We start from the raw sequence: 19465 nt of genomic DNA on the forward strand, positions 1-19465 counted from the left end.
CCTCAAAGACAGTGTGGCCCTCTGAAACATGCAATTGTTCTGGTGGTGCGAGAACAATAGGTCATCTTCGCCCTCACATGCCCATCATACCAGCTGGCGATGACAAACCATGTCACCACACACTAACCCTCCTTGTACGTCTAAACGCCTATCGAGTACATAAGACCACTGTTGTCCTTGGCTGGTCAATGGACACTTTATTGTTTGTGAACCAGTGCTATGTGCTGGGTCGCCTGGACTGGGGGTGGAGGGTGGCCTGGACGAGCATTCACGATGCTACATATTTGTCTTAGAGGCCACAATGGAAGTACACATTTGGACTCAATGAGACACATTGAGTTAAACTGGACAAAGGCAGGGCAGTGCATGCACACACTCATGTAAAAACATGGGCACATATATGTATCAAGCCCCATTTAACATTTTCATATATTTTTTTCAAGTTTTAGCACAGAGGTTGCTTACGAAATTGGGCATATTCCATCTGAACACAGTGTGCTTGAAAGGAATGCCTTTGAAAATGCTAAAAATCATGCAACAGTTGTTGGCACGTAACAGTTCGTTTTCAAGGCAGATCACAATTTGTGGTCAGAGTTTTACTATACATGGGAACTTCACAATGAGGAAGTCTGCTTGTGTGACTGTGTGAGGGTTCACAGTATCCAGTAACAAGCCCTGGAACGAGAGGTTCTCAGTATAACGGACTGACAGAACACTGTGTAGCATAAATGAGCCAAGTCTGAATTACAGTGGGCTGTGACATTTGCTCTTTGGAAGATTCTGAGTTCTATGACTCGTGTCTTTCTAAAGGTTGGGCATTTGAGTTGTTGACAACTAACCGCTCATGATGGAATGAAAATGCAATTCTTTGTTTGACCTTGTTGAGGGGTTTGGTTGTTTTTGAACACTTGAGATATTTTTATTTTATTTACCCCCAATGAAAGTTGTTATCTTCATCTGAGCTGTAAAAGAATTGGTTCCTTTTCATAACTTTTCATTCTTAATGGTGTTTTCAAAGAGTAATACCGATTGTGTCTCATTGATTGTGTCAGCCCAGCCATAATTCACTAAGAATAAACAGTTATCCAAGTATGTGGCATAACAGCAAAATTTTATTTGGATTAGATTTGGATTGGATTTGTCTGTTTGTTTGTTTTTTTCTAGCATTCTTTGATGTATAGCTAGTAAAAAAAAAACGGCATTGATTTGAAACAGAATATTTGTAACAATTTAATGCATTCTTGCTGAATAAAAGTTTTAATTTCTTTCTTTCAAAAATAAATAAATAAATAAATAAATCTTACTGATGCCAAACTTATGAATGTTAGTGTATAGAAACCAAAGGTTAAGAATAATGGTGCATCTGTCACAAAATCTCTTTTCTATTGTCTGTTTACTTGTTGCAGTTTCCGGATAAGGATCTGTGCACATCATGAACTCTCGACCCGGTCTTCAAAACAAATGCCAGCAACTCTGCAGATAATAATTCCTGAAAAAAACCCACTTAAGGCTTTTCAAGAACACTTTTAGTCACAGCGAATCAGACATTAATGACCTCTGGGATGCGTGTCACAGAGGCGAAGAGCGCTCTTAAATCTTTCAATAAAACTTGATCTCAGAAGTAAAGCAAATTCAGATGGACCATCAGTCTTTCAAATCCCATGAGTTCCATCATGTCTTATTCATTATCTACACACAGTTCCCAGTTCCTCCATTTCCTCCTACTTGTGTGAGCACTTCCTTCTTCAGTGTCTGGCCCAAATGTAATATCATTATATCAGATGTCTGCGCTTATATATCTTGAGACAGTATTTACGAGTCGCTGTTTATGTTCCGCTATTTACTACTATTTATGACTGATTTAATTACTAAACTTCTTTTTACTGTCTGTCTACTCTTGTTTCTCTTGATTTTGCAGTGATATAGTAGTGTAGTACATTATACCATCTGTTTTTCATTATAAAGTACAGTTGAAGCAATCGTAAACATACAGTACTTCCCCACCCAGCATTTTAGGATGTGGTGAAACTGATCATGTTATGCCTAGGGGCTGTGCTGTAATCGTCATACTCTGTTGTTTTGTATGCTGATATTACATGCAAACTGAGTGAGATCAGAGTGGAGAGAATCTGATTTCGGCAGATGGCAATGACGTAATAGAACCTAGAGATATTTCCTTCAACATGTGTGTGTAATGAGCAACACCCCATTCCTGAGAGAGAGAGAAAATAGCATTTGCCAAGAATGCATTGAGCTCATCCAGTTTCTTTTGTTCCTAAACTGGACAACTATGAAGACAATTCCATGTGTGTAAAGATAAACACAGCACTTTTCCTTCTATAGAGTGAAAGCAATGTGATCTTTATCCTATTAGATGACATTTAATTTTATTGGCTTCAGAGAATATACATTTTACCAAACACTATAATAATACCCACTTAGACAGTACAAGTTATTTGTTGTTTTTACATCATGATTTATGTTTTATGTAAACAATTTTATTTTTTTTTTTTTTTTTTTGTGAATGCCATTTTGAACTTACCGTGCAGGCCAACAGAGATGACAACTGTTTCAAATGAAGCTATAAAATGTGTTTTTTATTTTCTTTCTGTAGGTCGCTGGAGGAAACAGTCTGAACTGGATTCATTTCAAAGCCTCCAAGTCTGTTTTATAACTCTTGAGAGTCAGTTGCTTCACAGTGAGAAATTTCGCTTTAGTCGCTCAAAGTCTTTCTGAACAAATCTTCACAAAACCAAATAACATGTGCGCCTCTTTTAGCTCATGTGCTCTTACAGAACTAAACTTTTGACGCAATATTATCATTCTTTGTGTATAAAAATGTTTGCCTCACAGTTACAGTTGGTGAGGTTTTAGATTTATGCAAGCTTTTCTTTATCAACAGAGTTCCAGAGTAGAAGATTTAAATATATGAAGTGTACCATCATTAGTGGGATAGATACAGATTTGGAAAAACATGAGGATGAATACATGATTCATTTTTTGGTTTGTTTTTTCAAGCCTTTCAAAATATTTCATCAGAATTTTCTGATGCAGTCATATGATTTTCAGATGTTGTTCAGCTGGTACAGTGTGATGGATGATTTGAAGTGACAGATCAATCTGTAGGCAGCTGTGGCGATGTCATCACAGAGGCTGCTAGCTCAATTTATGAAGTCACTCCTCTGTTTAATTTCTAAAAGCAATGAACCACAGACTTTCTGTCCTTCAAACCCTTGCTGATTGGCATTGTGGAACTGAACCAAGCTCAGGAATAGATATGTGACCTAATCACATCCGTTGATCATGTATCTGTCATCAATGTGAAAGACAGAGATATTGCAAATGTACTCTCTGGACTTTCTCTGTCCAAAGAGAGACTATGGATGACTCTATCTCTCCCTGAATCTGTGTTATATCTGCTTGGATCAACCAGTGGAAAAACAAGCCATAGATTCCTGTAATCATGCCTGTCTCTGACACATATTTTGGTCGGCCATAGCTGTCACACCCTCCCAGCCCCCCATTAACAGCCATCTGTCTCTCATTTGGATTTGTGACAAGGGCACCAGGACCTTGGGGCATGTGCGACATGCAGCGGAGGTAAGGTGGTGATGTGAAGGGCTTTACAAAGACCTATCTATAGCACTCAACCGCCCCCTAGGCCCGATGCCCAAGGTGTCAACTAGAACATATTGATCTCCCTCTGTTACCCATAAATCAACCGTAATTGTTATGATGCTGGCAACACTTTAGTCGATGTCCTCTCTTGTAAAGTTCATGTAAATGAATCACTGCAGTCAACATCATATGAGTCATTGAGGTTTCAGTTGCCTAAAAGCATCCGATGTCCCGTTTAAGGGTTTATAAGTTATCTTTAAAAATTCCCTGTGGAGAAAATGAATGGAATTTTTATTTCTGGAACCCGACTGTTGCACTTCTGACCACTGAATGCCGTGATTGACCAGCCAGAATTGAGTTTTTCAGAGAACCTGTAATATGAGTTAATATAAATAAAAGAGCATCCTGTTTGAGGCATTTAAATCCATGTGTAGCTGGGGTTGTGCCTTTTCTCATCCATGATGAGACTATATTTATATTATGCTTTTATTATTGTAGTATTATGTGCTGCTTAATTATATTTAACTGAGCTGTATATGCTTTTTATCTCAATTGAATTTTTTCTGCCAAATAACATCAAAGGGACTGCCAAGATGAAAGTTAGTTATTTGACTAACCCATATATTTGAATGCTGATTAATGTACATTGTCTCTTTTAAATAAATTTTCAAAAAAGGAAAGACACATAAATGTGAAACAATGTATTTTTAAAAAACTGAATTGCATCATCCCTGCACAGCCTCAAACCAGTACGTCCATTTCCATAGTGTCTGGCATCATTCCTTGCCTATTAGCATTTAGTGGCTGCATGTGGTTTCAAGAGTCACCTCAGGGCATCTCTTTGCTTTGAGCGAACTTTCCATTTCATTGAGAGGAAAAGAAGATATGAAGTGGCAGCAATGGAAGTGTGGTTGGAGGCCAAGACTACCCATCTTCTTGCAGGGTGGCATGTTGTGATGCCTGTGGCTTCCTCTGCTCTCCAGTTTTCCAACCTAATGTTCGATGCACTTAAACCCTCTTTCTTCTCCCGCTGTGAGCCAGCGCATCAGATATGTTACATTACCCACTGTGCATAATGGATTAGCAATAAATCTATTTCTGTAACGGGGCTATGTCTTCTGCATTATGTCTCTGAGGTCTTTATTAGTGAATACCAATGATTTTGTGCAGAAAGAACACAACCAGAGAGAGAATGAAAAGGGGCGATGAGGGGGAGGAATGAGCTAAAATAGCAGTGGTGGAGGGTGCTATATAACCCAGGGAGAGAAAAGAGTTTGGTGGCACTGTATTATTCAGCGTTGTTAAAACACTGATGCATTCCCGGCACCAGATGATAATAGTTTCGTAATTCTTGCATCAAGAAAAATAAATATTAATGGGTTACGTGATGTATCAGAAAATGACATGTAATTTGTGATGCAATTCTTTCAGCCAATGAGCATGATTAGGCACATATGGAATATGTGCCACATTTAACATTTAAGAATAACACAAAACAGAAAACATTTATCATCTTATCAACATGACAAAAAAACTTAAAAAATTCAAAAACATAAAGAAAGAAAAAACTGTCTGTGATTTCATTCAGTTCCATTAATAAAGTGTTTTGGATTGTTTTGGAAACCTTACCGGTTTGTCCAGTGTGTTTTCTTGACACACACACACAGACACACTCACACACACAAATATATATATATATATATATATATATATAGAGAGAGAGAGAGAGAGAGAGAGAGAGAGAGAGAGAGAAAGAGTATAGAATTATTTATAGCTATTTATAGCCGAGAAATGTCTGTTTAACACATTTTATTATGTTTAATTTGATGTCACATTATTCTGCATATTTTCCTTTAAAATGAGCACAGAGCAAACTAAATTTCCTTTGGTGTTGCTCAAATACATAATGTTCCAGTAGACATGGTTGAGGAAAGAATTCATCCTCTCAATTTAAGGGAGCCACAGTTGTGAACCCCAGTCTAGATGCCACTGTCATCATTTTTTGAAGGTCTTTTTTCCCTTTTCAATAAAGTTTTGTCTCAAGCTGACTAAAAGTCAAAATTATTCTTCAAATCGCGCAAAAAAATTGGCACACCATGGTCTCCTAATAGTTAGAGCTGCCAGGGTGTTTTTTTTTTTTTTTTTTTTTTTTTTTTTTTTTTTTGAGTGACAGGTGATGGGAAGCTGAATTTACAGCTAAGGTGGGTTGCCTCACTGGAGGTGGTCTTAAGAGTATCTGCTGAAACGCCTGGCCACATATGAACTGCAGTGATGCAGAAATGATTTTGATGATATTGAATGTCTTTTAGAGAACACATGAAACATTTGACTCAAATACACATTTAAGAGACTGTATGTGCTTGACACAGTTTGGTCCTTCTGAAATGAGACGCGTGGTCTAAATAAGGATAAAGATATAAAAATTCAGTGTTATTTATGTGGGCAGCAGCTCACAGAATTCTTGTCACATACTGTGTAAATTTACACATTAATTTTTGTCAATCACTTTCGTGCCAATGTGACTTAATCACAATTACCTTAGGAATTTTTTTTAATGCACATTTTTAAATAGTTACATAAACAATTTATATTAATACACTGCCATTCAAAAATTATATATCAGTAAGTTTTATTAATTTATTTATTAATACATTTATTCAGTTTGCAGATAAAATAAAATACCACTGGTTGAGCCATGTGTCTGTGTATCATATTCTTTTGTTTTACGTGGACACTTGTGTCAATAGTCTATAATGGAATGTTATAATGCCTAAGCCTAAGCATGAACTGAACTCTGACCTTTTAACTGACCTAAGCCTCATGCTGAATGTAAAGATTGTTTGGCTTGTTGACAGAACTGCATGCATGCACAAGGCAAAAGTATATACAGTTGCCTGTTTAACTCTTTCTTGACTTTGGTATGTATGCCATGACGTGGGAGAGACATGTAGTAGTCTCCAGACACTCATCATAACAAATATCATAAACAAAGCATGTTCATTCTGATATATACACTCAGTGGATTGCAGATTATTCACAGACTACAAATCAACCTTTGTTACTTACTACACAAAGACACAGTGACAAAACGTGCATCATTCACCATGGCATACACAATGTACATTCCCAGATATACAGCGTTCTTAAAGAGGGTACACACACTGGATGTTTATGTACAATTACATAATTGTTAGATGAGCATACATTCCTCCCAGCATGCAAACATGCAAATATATACAGTTCTTCACAAACAAACGGTAAACACACATTGTTTACCATAATCACATAACTGGAGGCAAGGAGCTGCCAGCCTGTCTAAACATGAAAGCAAAACAGGTGCAAAGGATCCCTGTGTCTGACAACAATGCCATTTGTCTTATGACTAAAATAAAGTTTTCAGATGGTTTTCTTGTCAGCTTATAGTGCTCTTAAAGGAATAGTTCACCCAAAAATACAAATTTGTTGAAAAGTTACTTAGGCCATCTAAGATATATATATGAGTCTGTTTCTTCATTAGAACAGATTTTGAGAAATTTAGCATTACAGCACTTGCTCACCAATGGATCTTCTGCAGTGAATGGGTGCCATCAGAGTCCAAACTGCTAATTAAAATATCACAATAATCCACAAGTAATCCACATGACTTCAATTCATCAGTTAATGTCTTGTAATGTGAAAAGCTGCAACAACAAAAAAAAATTCATCATAAAACATTTTTAGCTAAAATACACATCCTTTATCCATAATATTGTTTTCTCTAATGAAAAAGCCATCTCATCTGAATCAGGAGATAAATATGCACAGATCAAGCACCATTTGACCAGAAGTGATATATTAAAGTTAAAACACCTCAACGATGGATACCTTTATTACATGCACATCGTTTTCTGAAAAGACGTTAATTGATGGACTGGAGTTGAGTTGTGTAATATTGTGATTTTTTTATCAGTTGTTTTGACTCTAGTTGTGACGCCATCCATTCAGAGATGAAATTGCACATTTCAGTTGTATTTAGTGATTACAGCCATCAGTAAATTATTGCTTAGGGGAAATTAGGCTCTCTGTTAAAAAAAAAAGAAAAAACAAAAAAACCTTAAATTTCAACATCAGCATAACCAACCTTTTAATTAATTCAACTTTCCACAAAAAAAGGGGGGGGGGGGTTAATTTTCTTTGTTTTGCTCCAAGCCTATAGTAATCCATCTTAATGAGATGTCAATCAAATGACTATTGTGTGTTTTTCCTCTGAGATTTTTTTACATATTGTTTTGTCAATTACATTTCAATTTTTTTGTCTAGTGAACTGTTTTCTCTCTTGCTGTCAGAAGAAGGTGCAGTAATGAAATGGTCTGTTCTCTCACTAGTCTGTTAATTACTTCTCTATTTATTTAGCGGTTGTGCTGTGGTGATGGGAGGCCCTGGGGGTTGTCTGACTCCCATGCTAAATAGCCTGCATTCCAATCCCTTGATGCCCAGGCTAATACCATCATCACTTTCATCTCCACAGCCTGAAAAATTAGCACCCATCTGATTCCCCATAGTGAAAAATAAGGGGAGAAAGGGCCGCACAGCATCCTGGAGGAATATTCTGACCCCTTAAATATCAGTTATAGCCTATATAAATATCTCTGTCAGGAAGTACTTGTTCTTTGAGTTTTGTAAATATGTAAATAAATGTTTTAGCCCCAACCCATGTCATATATAAAACATCTTGTCCATTAATAAAAATTTTTTAACATGAAGCAACATCCTCTCTGTGCAAAAAGAAGAAGAAGAAGAAGAAAAAAAACACTTTATACAATGCCATTTTCCTGTCTTGTTTCAAAATAATCTTAATTATTATTATTATAAATAACAATTATATATATTCCCATTTTAAGCATAATCACTAAATTGTGTTAGATGTATGCTTAAAATGTGACAGAAAATACTGTTATATAATTGTATTCTTAGCTTGATGCTTAAAACAAGAAAACAATGATTACAAATATTTTTATAATATATAAAATTATATAATATATTCTAATAGATGAAATATTATATATAATATTTATTATATATTCGATGTATATTTTGTCTCAAATAAATTAATCTTTACTGAATGGTTTTGGATATTTTTAAGGTTTTTTTTTTTTTTTTTTTTTTTTTTTACTGCTGATTAAGAAAATATGTTTTGCTGTGTGTGCAAATTTTAGCATGCTAACCCATGCTGTCCCTCATGCTCACTCAGAGTACAATTACAAAGGCAGTAGGAGCACTAAGGTAAGGAGGCAGAACACAATATGAATGCAGACATCTTTTTTTTCTGCTGCTGTTTTTGGATCTGTTTTCTCTTTGCACATATCATAGTTGCTTAAATCGTTACATGGCACAAATTTGATCCTATAGGTCAGCATTTCATCATCAAACTGCTCCTTGCAGGAGGGCCTCTCACTCTGCCGTTTAACTGTTGTGAGAGCAATAGCTAGAGTCTGTGTCTATCTGCATAAGAATGCTGCCCACTTCATAGAGGAAGGAGGAGGGCTGCAAGAATTGATGAAAACTTTTCCTGTTCCCCCAAGCCCTTTCATTCCCCTCTCTCTTCTTTCTCAAGACTTGGCTGAGATGTTTCACACATTCTTGCCTGTGCATTTGTGCCACTTTCAGAAATAAAACTTGCTCAGAAGTTGGGTTTGAACATGTAACAATGCTTATGAAACAAAGCAAACTTGATCATAAGACCAAGATGCTTCTTATCTGTGAGACAGTCCATGTTTAAATATTTACTAACGCATAGGAATGCAGAAAAATACCCACTTTATTTTTTCCCTCATATCATTGCTTCAGGGTTATTGAATGTGTATATTTGTTTTACAATATCTGAAAGTCTGAAAATGTAAATACAGTAAGGTTTAAGTTTATAAAGTGGCTAGTTGCCACACAAGTCGGCTGTATTTCAATAACTATAAAGATTTGAATAAAATATTTGCATATTTTCATTTATTTAGAGTCTGTACAAATAATATCGACTTTAATACAAGAACAACTACGTCAATGGGAGCTCCTCCTCACAAGTATATGTGCACAAGTTTGTGTGAGAGAGGGAGAAAAGCAAAATGTGCAGGTTCCTCCTCCTTTTGGCGACCTCGCACGATGGCAATGTTGAGCAGTGTAGGGTTGATCATGATCATGTGACAGACAGCTTTGGGAGAGAACAGCTCTGGACGCAGAAACATCAGGCGCAACTAAAGGAGTTTCCACACCGCGAGAGCCTACAAGTGAACATCGCCCCGTTTTAAAACCGTTATTCAAGTGCTCTGAACGACATCGACGGTCTGTGGAAAGTTCTGGGGAAGAAGCTGTTTTTTTTTACAGCCTGGATAAAGAAAGGTTTGGTGGCGATAAAACCATTCTCTGTAGAAGAGGAGAGACGCACAAATCTCAGCGGGCATGCGGGAGTTTTTGGAGTTATTTGACTGCAAACACTCTACAAACAAATAAGAACTCTCGCGCAGATTCGGTGCTTTAATTGCGTCATCATTTGTCTTTTTTAAGGGTGATACAAAGTTTCAACATTGTGTTTGAAAAGTAGCGACATCGGGGCAGTAATTTGGAATAAATCAGGGAAAACATTTTAAACCCCTCCGTTTGCTTTTTTTTTTTTTTTTTTTTTGTAGAGGGCTGTCGTGTTTTCCCCAAGTTTTACACATTTTTGATTTTTCTGGGGTAATATTTTAAACATGGTTGGAGAAATGGAAACGAAGGAGAAGCCTAAGCCGACTCCTGATTATCTGATGCAGCTCATGAACGACAAGAAACTGATGAGCAGCCTGCCAAACTTCTGTGGTATTTTCAACCATCTCGAGCGATTGTTAGATGAAGGTGAGAGTTTATATATATATATATATATATATATATATAGTTGTAAATAATATCTTTTTATTTTTTTTCCAACCTTTTAAACAAAGAATTAGTTTTATGTCTGTGTTGTTATTTTTCTGTTTCCTGGTTGTTGTAAAGAAGCTCTGAAGTCTGTTGTAAATAATATCTTTTTATTTTTTTTCCAACCTAGTGACTCTCTCTTTTTTTCAAGAATAACTTTTCTTGCATGCTACATTGTTACGCCAGTTGGTGGCGACAAGTGGGAGCCGGTTAGTGAGTATGAGTGAGTCTAGGGCTGCACGATTAATCTTGTCAGTAAAGCCGGTTCTGTAATCAGTAGTAAATCTCCAGCAAGTGTTTTCAGATGGAGCAGCATTTACTACACAGAGCTGTAGTTCACTGACAATCTACACAAAATCGTGTTCATAATGCAGATAATTTAATCACGTGATAATGAAATAGAAGAAATCAGTTTCCGATTATGAAGGCTGTATGCGTAATTTCTCAGTTAACTATGGCTTTGTGTAGTAAATGCTGCTCCATCTGAAAGCACACGAAAATACCACATCATGTAACATCAGTCGAGTGTTTGAAATAAATCCTTCTGTGAGATGATGTGGTTTCCAGAATAAGGCACACAACATATTTCATAGCCTTTATCACTGCTTAAAATACTGTCACTTAGCACTGCATTATTATATACTTTATTATAATAAAAATTGTAATAAGACGAACTCAGATAAACCATATATTGTAGTCTTGTGTTTATTAGTCAAGTTGAATCAATGAAAGCAGTTAAATCTTCTGTTTAATCCCTATCCGCTATAGGGATTTCTTGAGTTTTTCTGCAGGGCATATTTGGAGTTTCCGCGCGAGAGCGCCCTCTGACCTTCGGAAGGAGATTTACTACTGATCACAGAACTGTGCTTCACTGAAAGATATACATGAAAATCGCATCTTCTGCGCAATCACGGTTTATCGCCTTTGTGATTTAATTTTGATTAATCGTGCAGCCCTAAGTGAGTCTTTGAATCATTCAATCACTAATTCGTGTAAACATTGAGTCTTTTAGGACTGTAACAAGGCTTATGATCCTTTATTAAAATGTGTGTGCTTACTAATCTAGACTACAGACTTGAGTGTTTAAGCATCATACACGTTTTACTATAGAAGACAAAAGAAGAGATTAACTCACTCCTTCAGTGAAGCGGGTGTGTTCTTTCAGTTAGTCCCACTAATGAAATGCTTCTTCACAGATGTACTCAAATTCTGTTGGCTCATGGATTATTTTATAAATACGAAGCCAGGAAAGCAGTCAAAAGGAATGAAAGATATGAGTCAGTATATGGAAGTAAATTAGAACGATATGTTTTTTGGAGTATATTTGATCAAGTTTGTTCCGGGTGTGTGTTTACTACTTACTGCTGTGTGTGTGCGCGTGCTTGGATGGGTTAAATGCAGAGCACAAATTCTCTTCACGTCACTTTCACTTTCAAGTTTTGATTTTTAACAGGCATAATAAAGATTTTACATGGTAAAGATTTTAATGACGACAGTAGCTGAAAACGTTTTTAGTTTGCGCAAATGAATCAATTACGTGATCTAGAAACATTTTTTATTTTCAAGCAAACTTATTAAATCTGCACGGATGCATCCAATTACAAAACATCAAGGGCCATGGTGCGTTTGGATGATACTCAGATTTGGGGAACTACTTGCTGTAATCGAGACTATACTACTTGTTGATTTTGTGAATTTAGTGGTAGGGCCATTTTTAACATATACTACAGTGGCAAGTCGTCTGTCTAGGCTCTCCAGACCTGATTGGTATTTTAAAGCAAGTTTGCTCAGGGTCGATGCACTTTTAACTTATTTGAATGCTGCAGAATGCATGTAACCAGCAGCTTTCCTCTGAGAATGCAGGGGAAGCTGAGGACCTGATAACAGAATCACTTCTCACTTTCTCCCTCTCTAATAATACAGCCCATGGCCCTTGCTTATTTCATTCTCAGTTTATTGCTGATAATCCAGTGTAATAATATAAAGGTTATCACTGCAATACATTTATGGAGAGAAGGGTGTTCTGTTAGATTTATATCCACAGTATTTTGCAATCCATATTCGAGTAAATTCAGTCTGTCTGGTTCTTTGGTACACTGAATCTTTCTAGTTTCTTGATAACTCACCAATAGCGTGTGGCGTATTGAAGTATGTGTCATAAATAACCTCACTAAGCTTGGGTTTTTCAGTTCCTCTGTTCAGAGTTAATTTAGTCTTGCTTGTTCTCTTTATTCAAGCATATTTGAGTGAGTTCTCTTTATTGGAGCTCTTAAAATGTTGACTGGCTGAAAAATAGGTAGAATTTTTTTTTTATCTTGATTTCCCCTCACTATCACAGAGGGGTTCCGAATCACCCACTGCCTTTTGCATAGCTTTATTATCTCATATATTTTCCTTGTATGAGGATCCCAGTTCTGTCAGGTTATTGTAAAGAGGTTACTATATAATAAGCTTGGTATTTTGCTTGAGCACTTGTAGGCTACTTTTTTCACACACCCGATGCCAGAGAACTCGTTGTTTGTGTCAGCAGTTTCAAATGTGTTCATTTGGATTTTTTTCTTTTACCTACAAGCCAATGTTACAGTTCCTAGTATATTTGCATTTTTTAAATTTACTATTTATAGCACTTGCTCTTAGTGTGTATTGTATTTGTAGTGTTCTAAAATAATCCAATCTATTACACATATTTAATAACTCATATTTGATATTCTGCATTGTGGTGTGCTATTGGTTCTGGTTTTGTAAACCTCCAGCATTTGTTTTCAGTGCTGCTCTTTTTCTTCACGCTTCTTTTGTGTTCCCTCTGAGGAACATATATTCTGCTGGTATACTGCTTATTGAATTATTTGAGTAATTAAGCCATTGTGGAAGAAAAATATCTGGGAGAGGATCCAGAAGCATTGTTGAACCTCTCTTTGAAAACACTGGCTTTTCCTTATCTGATTTAGATATAAAACGTGACTACAGAACCCCAGGGGGACCTACTAGTGAAATTGTTGCAAAATGTGCTTTTTTTTTGTTCTTTTTACTAAAACTGTTCTGTTGCCTTATATTATTGCATAGGATAAATAATATTGGGCTTGTGTTAACAACATTGCACAAATGTTATTGTTGGAGCCACTTTCAATAAATATGGTACAAAGTTTTCCAGTTTTTCAATAAATGGTCTGCAGAGGAAGGTGCTTAACCTTCAGAAAATCATCAAAATCATCAACCTTAGAAGGTCAAATACTATGTTTGTCCCCCCTATTAATTTCATAAGCGGTCTGTTCTTTCTTTTTTCACCAATTTCTCTAAATGCGGTTTATTACCCATGATTGAAATTAAATGGGCAAAATTTATAAAATAAACTAGAGGGTTCCCATAAATTAAAGGAAAATATTTGTTAGGTTGTATTTCCTATCAATACACGTTAAATAATCATTACATACTGTATAATATAACTATAGGGTTCCCATAAATTAAACAACAAAATTTGTTTGATTGTATTTTTGCATGACACTTGGGTTAAAGTTTGCATATTATTTATGGAAAGTGCCTTAAACGTTGGGATTTTTTTATTTTTTTTTTAATTGTATTTAAGTCTGCCAAGTCTTTAATCAGTAATTTGGTAGATTTCAAAATGTCCCCATAGCATCATGTATTTCCTAAAGGGGTGAAATTGCTCCAGACAAGTGTGTTAGGAAAGTTTGAATTCTCACTGGTGTCTTGACCTCTGATTGTCTTCACATTATGGTCTTCTTGGTTAAAGTGTAAAGCATGGTCCTCTGGTCACCCCTTCCAAAGATAGACTGGCACATGAGCAATGAAGTGATACCACTCTGACCTATATGCATCATATGACCGTGACAAGGGCACACACACAGTGGACTGGAGCAAGGATCACATGATTCTTCATGAATCTGTCACCACTTCATGACTGTTAGAGCTGCTGAATGTTCCACAGATGGAGATCAAGTGTGTGTGTGAGAGTATCAGGTATGAATGTGTTTTCCAGGAAACATAGTCACTTTACACGTATAATTGTGTCCATGTATCTATTATTTAACATAATTGTTCATATACATGCTGTCCTGAAATGTCTTTCAGTATAAGTTAGTCTGAGTGAGTGTAATTAAATGACCTTTTCATCTCATGTGACATCAGTGGTCTTTGACTTTGACTGCATTAAGCTATTACCTCCTTAGCCAGATCCCGTGTCACAGACAGAGCAAGATGCAGAAAGGCCCAGGGGATCAGGGTATGGGTTGAGGGCACACCAACTAGACAGCTTCCCTCCAATTCCTGCAAAGTGCAGTCAGGACAAATGTCGCAAAATTAATAAAACAGGTGAATGAAACAGGCTGTGAACCCTATGAAAAGCTCCATTGGGGAGTCATACTCCATCAGGGGGCTGCTCATTTGGCATTTTTATTTATCAAATCCTGAATTCTGAAAAAATGCATCATGGTTTTCACAGAAATATTAAGCAATGTTTTCACAGTAGTAAGAAATGTTTTTTGCAAAATCAGCATATTAGAATGATTTCTGAAGGATCATGTGACACTGAAAACTGGAGTAATGGCGGCTGAAAATTCACTTAGACATTGTGGGAATACTTTTTTTTTTCATATCTTAAAGCACTTATTAAGCTGCTAAATTGTAATATTTTACTGTTTTTACTTAATATATGATTAATTGAATGCAACCTTAGTGAGCATAAGCAATTTTAAAAATGTTACGGACCTCAAACTATTTTATTATATTTAGATTCTCAGATTAAATTTTGTCATTACAAAATGAACACATTTAAATCTGTTCTATGACATGATAAATATACATATATATAAAAAGTGAAACATGATATTTAGTTACATATAATGCAGGACAGGACATGATTTTCATCCTTCAGAAATTTATTGAATCCTGAAAAGTGGTCTCTCAGACAGTTGGTTTAAAATGGGGATTGCATAGTGAAAAGGGAAGTCATTTTAGAGGTCAGCACAAGTTTTTACATTGTGGATTAAAGATTGAAAAAGCAAATGTTTTCTATGGAGTAACATTCATAATTGTCCTCAACTGATTCTGTTTCCTGCAGGGATTCAACACGTCTGGCTTTCAATCTCAAACAATAAAAGATTGTTTTGATCAGTTTAGAACTCAGTTTTTCGCAGTGGCCTTTCTGAATGAAACTGATTTGTTTGGCAGTGGCAGACAGATGTGCCTGGAGCTATGAAGTGACAGTGTCTTGTGTGTTTGTGGAGGTGCTTTTTGGTTGTCTCTGTGTCTGTTTTTCTTTGTCCCCCTTTGGCCATTTTCTTTGATAAGATAAATGTTGATTATTGAGCGTGTCGGTGATCTCATCAGTCTCCTGCTCTTCCCAGACTGCTTTGCTTGCATCTGTAAATACTCAATACTTATCTCACCCTTAACTGCCAGTTTGCCTGCTGTAGTCTTCTTGCCACCAACAGACAATCTCTCTCAGCCTAAACGCAATCAGTGATCATCCAATCACAACAGCACGTTAGTGCTGACCATCACAATCACATGATGAAGATGTAGAGTTCACAATCAGAGTGATAAGCACAAGCTGCACATTCTAATTTTCTGATTGCCAGGAGAATCAGGATGACCTTAAAGGGTAGTTCATCCAAAAATGGAAAATCTGTCATTCACTTACCCTCAAGTTGTTCCTGCCCTCCGCTGTTGCTTATAAGTGAAATATGATACCTTTTAGGGCATCTTGTCAGGTTGGATGCCATTATCAAACATATTGGTTCTTGCGCCACATCACATGACCAAACATCATTGACATCGAAGTTGCCATTCTGTTTATTTTAAGAATTATGGTAGAAGGCATGATTTTCAGTGAAAAATTACTTAAATTTGAATCTGTTCATCATAGCTATTGGATGGCTTCAGTATAATTGGAATATAGCTCATGAATCATGTAGACTAATTTTATACTGTACGTTTATGATGTTTTTAAGATGTATAAACTACAGTTCAAACATTTTGGGTCGGTAATGAATATTTTTACTCATCAAGGATGCATTAAATTGATCAAAAGTGACAGTAAAGATGTATTGTTTATTATATTTTTGTTTGGAATAAATGCAGTTTAAAAAAAAAATAACATTTTAAAAACTTACTGACCCCAAGTTTTTGTTTTGTTTGTTTTTTTGAAGTACTGTATATGGGAAGAACTGCGAAATGATTAAAAAGGAAGAGATATCATAAGTCATTATTGGTTAAAATGACTGTAGTCACATTTAAATCTGTTCTATGACATGATAAATATACATATATATAAAAAGTGAAACATGATATTTAGTTATATATAATGCAGGACAGGACATGATTTTCATCCTTCAGAAATTTATTGAATCCTGAAAAGTGGTCTCTCAGACAGTTGGTTTAAAATTGGGATTGCATAGTGAAAAGGGAAGTCATTTTAGAGGTCAGCACAAGTTTTTACATTGTGGATTAAAGATTGAAAAAGCAAATGTTTTCTATGGAGTAACATTCATAATTGGCCTCAACTGATTCTGTTCCCTGCAGGGATTCAACACGTCTGGCTTTCAATCTCAAACAATAAAAGATTGTTTTGATCAGTTTAGAACTCAGTTTTTAGCAGTGGCCTTTCTGAATGAAACTGATTTGTTTGGCAGTGGCAGACAGATGTGCCTGGAGCTATGAAGTGACAGTGTCTTGTGTGTTTGTGGAGGTGCTTTTTGGTTGTCTCTGTGTCTGTTTTTCTTTGTCCCCCTTTGGCCATTTTCTTTGATAAGATAAATGTTGATTATTGAGCGTGTCGGTGATCTCATCAGTCTCCTGCTCTTCCCAGACTGCTTTGCTTGCATCTGTAAATACTCAATACTTATCTCACCCTTAACTGCCAGTTTGTCTGCTGTAGTCTTCTTGCCACCAACAGACAATCTCTCTCAGCCTAAACGCAATCAGTGATCATCCAATCACAACAGCACGTTAGTGCTGACCATCACAATCACATGATGAAGATGTAGAGTTCACAATCAGAGTGATAAGCACAAGCTGCACATTCTAATTTATCTGATTCCCAGGAGAATCAGGATGACCTTAAAGGGTAGTTCATCCAAAAATGGAAAATCTGTCATTCACTTACCCTCAAGTTGTTCCTGCCCTCCGCTGTTGCTTATAAGTGAAATATGATACCTTTTAGGGCATCTTGTCAGGTTGGATGCCATTATCAAACATATTGGTTCTTGCGCCACATCACATGACCAAACATCATTGACATCGAAGTTGCCATTCTGTTTATTTTAAGAATTATGGTAGAAGGCATGATTTTCAGTGAAAAATTACTTAAATTTGAATCTGTTCATCATAGCTATTGGATGGCTTCAGTATAATTGGAATATAGCTCATGAATCATGTAGACTAATTTTATACTGTACGTTTATGATGTTTTTAAGATGTATAAACTACAGTTCAAACATTTTGGGTCGGTAATGAATATTTTTTACTCATCAAGGATGCATTAAGTTGATCAAAAGTGACAGTAAAGATGTATTGTTTATTATATTTTGTTTGGAATAAATGTGCAGTTTAAAAAAAAAAATAACATTTTAAAAACTTACTGACCCCAAGTTTTTGTTTTGTTTGTTTTTTTGAAGTACTGTATATGGGAAGAACTGCGAAATGATTAAAAAGGAAGAGATATCATAAGTCATTATTGGTTAAAATGACTGTAGTTGCAGTTGAAATAGAACTGCTTTCACCACAAGTATTTGGTCTGCAGCTGAAAACAACATTCAGTTTGAAGATATATTGTCAGAGCGAAGGGAAATATTGTTCTTGCATGTACACATTTGTTTTTACACTGTCACTAACAGCCTGACAATTGCAGTAACTGTGGTGTCTGCTCTGTTTGAAAACGGAGGAGGAGTCGGACAGTTTCCTGGCAGTCGACGAGTATCCAGATGGTTTCACTGTATGCGGTCTACTCTTTCATCCCTCTTGCAACCTTTTCTATCTTTTATTTGTTTTTTTACCTTTCTTTATCGCATTTCCTCTGTTTATCTCAGCGTCTCTCATCTCTCCCACACTGCCACAGATGGTCGACTTCACTGTCTCTGTATGAGAGACTGAAATAATCTGTTTCTATTCCAAAGTCTTAAAACTCTCTGGTGCATGACGTACACTTTACTATGGAGTGGTACATAAAATATTAATAAAATGGTTTTATTTAAGTCTTATCAGTGGCAACTTATAAATAATCTCTCTCTCTCTCTCTTTCTCTCTCTCTCTCTCTCTCTCTCTATATATATATATATATAATATGGACACAAGTTTTTATATGTATATGCATAGTTTTATGTATAGTCTCCACTTGTGTCATTTATATGAATTTGTGTGTGTATGTGCACCAATCTTTTTGAGCTTTATGTAGTGATGCTGCTTTGTCTTTATCCAGTGTCCAGCATGGTCTGGAGACCGCCAGCTCTCGCAGGCAACAACACTTTTGTTCACTAAACGACCAAGGAATGTGTCTGACCTCTCACACTAAATCACACTTGTTTTTCTGCCAGCACATATCTCTGATTTCCAGTTCTTTCTTTTAAACCATTTTAAGTTTCAAAAAGTCTGAAAACTCCATTCAGATTTGCCTGTTTGAAATTATTATATAGGCACAAACTACCCATGGCTGATGCTAAAAGTGTGAAAAATACTAGGTGTCAGAAGAAGTAATTTAAGCCAGACGCATGACAGTGTGTCATTAGTAAATAACAGCAACTGAATCGGTGATCTGTAGCGTTGTGTGTTTAAAGTGCAGGAGTGCAGCTGGCATTACGGAGGTGATATTTATGTCTCAGTGATGTAGCCGTTGCTCACCTGCTGCCATACCAGACCAACTGTATCATACTGTAGTATTGGACAGCTAGACTCAGATGACAGTAAACAAACA

The 19465-nt window shown here is 36.2% G+C and overlaps 1 protein-coding gene across 4 annotated transcripts in view; it reads left to right on the forward strand.

Annotated features, from left to right (window-relative positions):
- Positions 1-9710: 9710 nt before the first annotated feature.
- qki2 (QKI, KH domain containing, RNA binding 2) overlaps positions 9711-19465 on the forward strand; it is a 29781-nt gene continuing 20026 nt past the window's right edge. The window contains exon 1 of one of the 4 annotated variants that reach the window (XM_019113735.2): positions 9711-10479. In XM_019113735.2, coding sequence (XP_018969280.1) covers positions 10338-10479 — 142 coding nt within the window. In that variant the 5' untranslated portion in view covers positions 9711-10337. The remainder of the gene's footprint in view (positions 10480-19465) is intronic. The other 3 variants (XM_019113737.2, XM_019113734.2, XM_019113736.2) reach the window with 3 other exon arrangements.

The sequence above is a fragment of the Cyprinus carpio genome, chromosome A12 (assembly GCF_018340385.1).
Source record: "Cyprinus carpio isolate SPL01 chromosome A12, ASM1834038v1, whole genome shotgun sequence".
Classification (NCBI taxonomy): domain Eukaryota; kingdom Metazoa; phylum Chordata; class Actinopteri; order Cypriniformes; family Cyprinidae; genus Cyprinus; species Cyprinus carpio.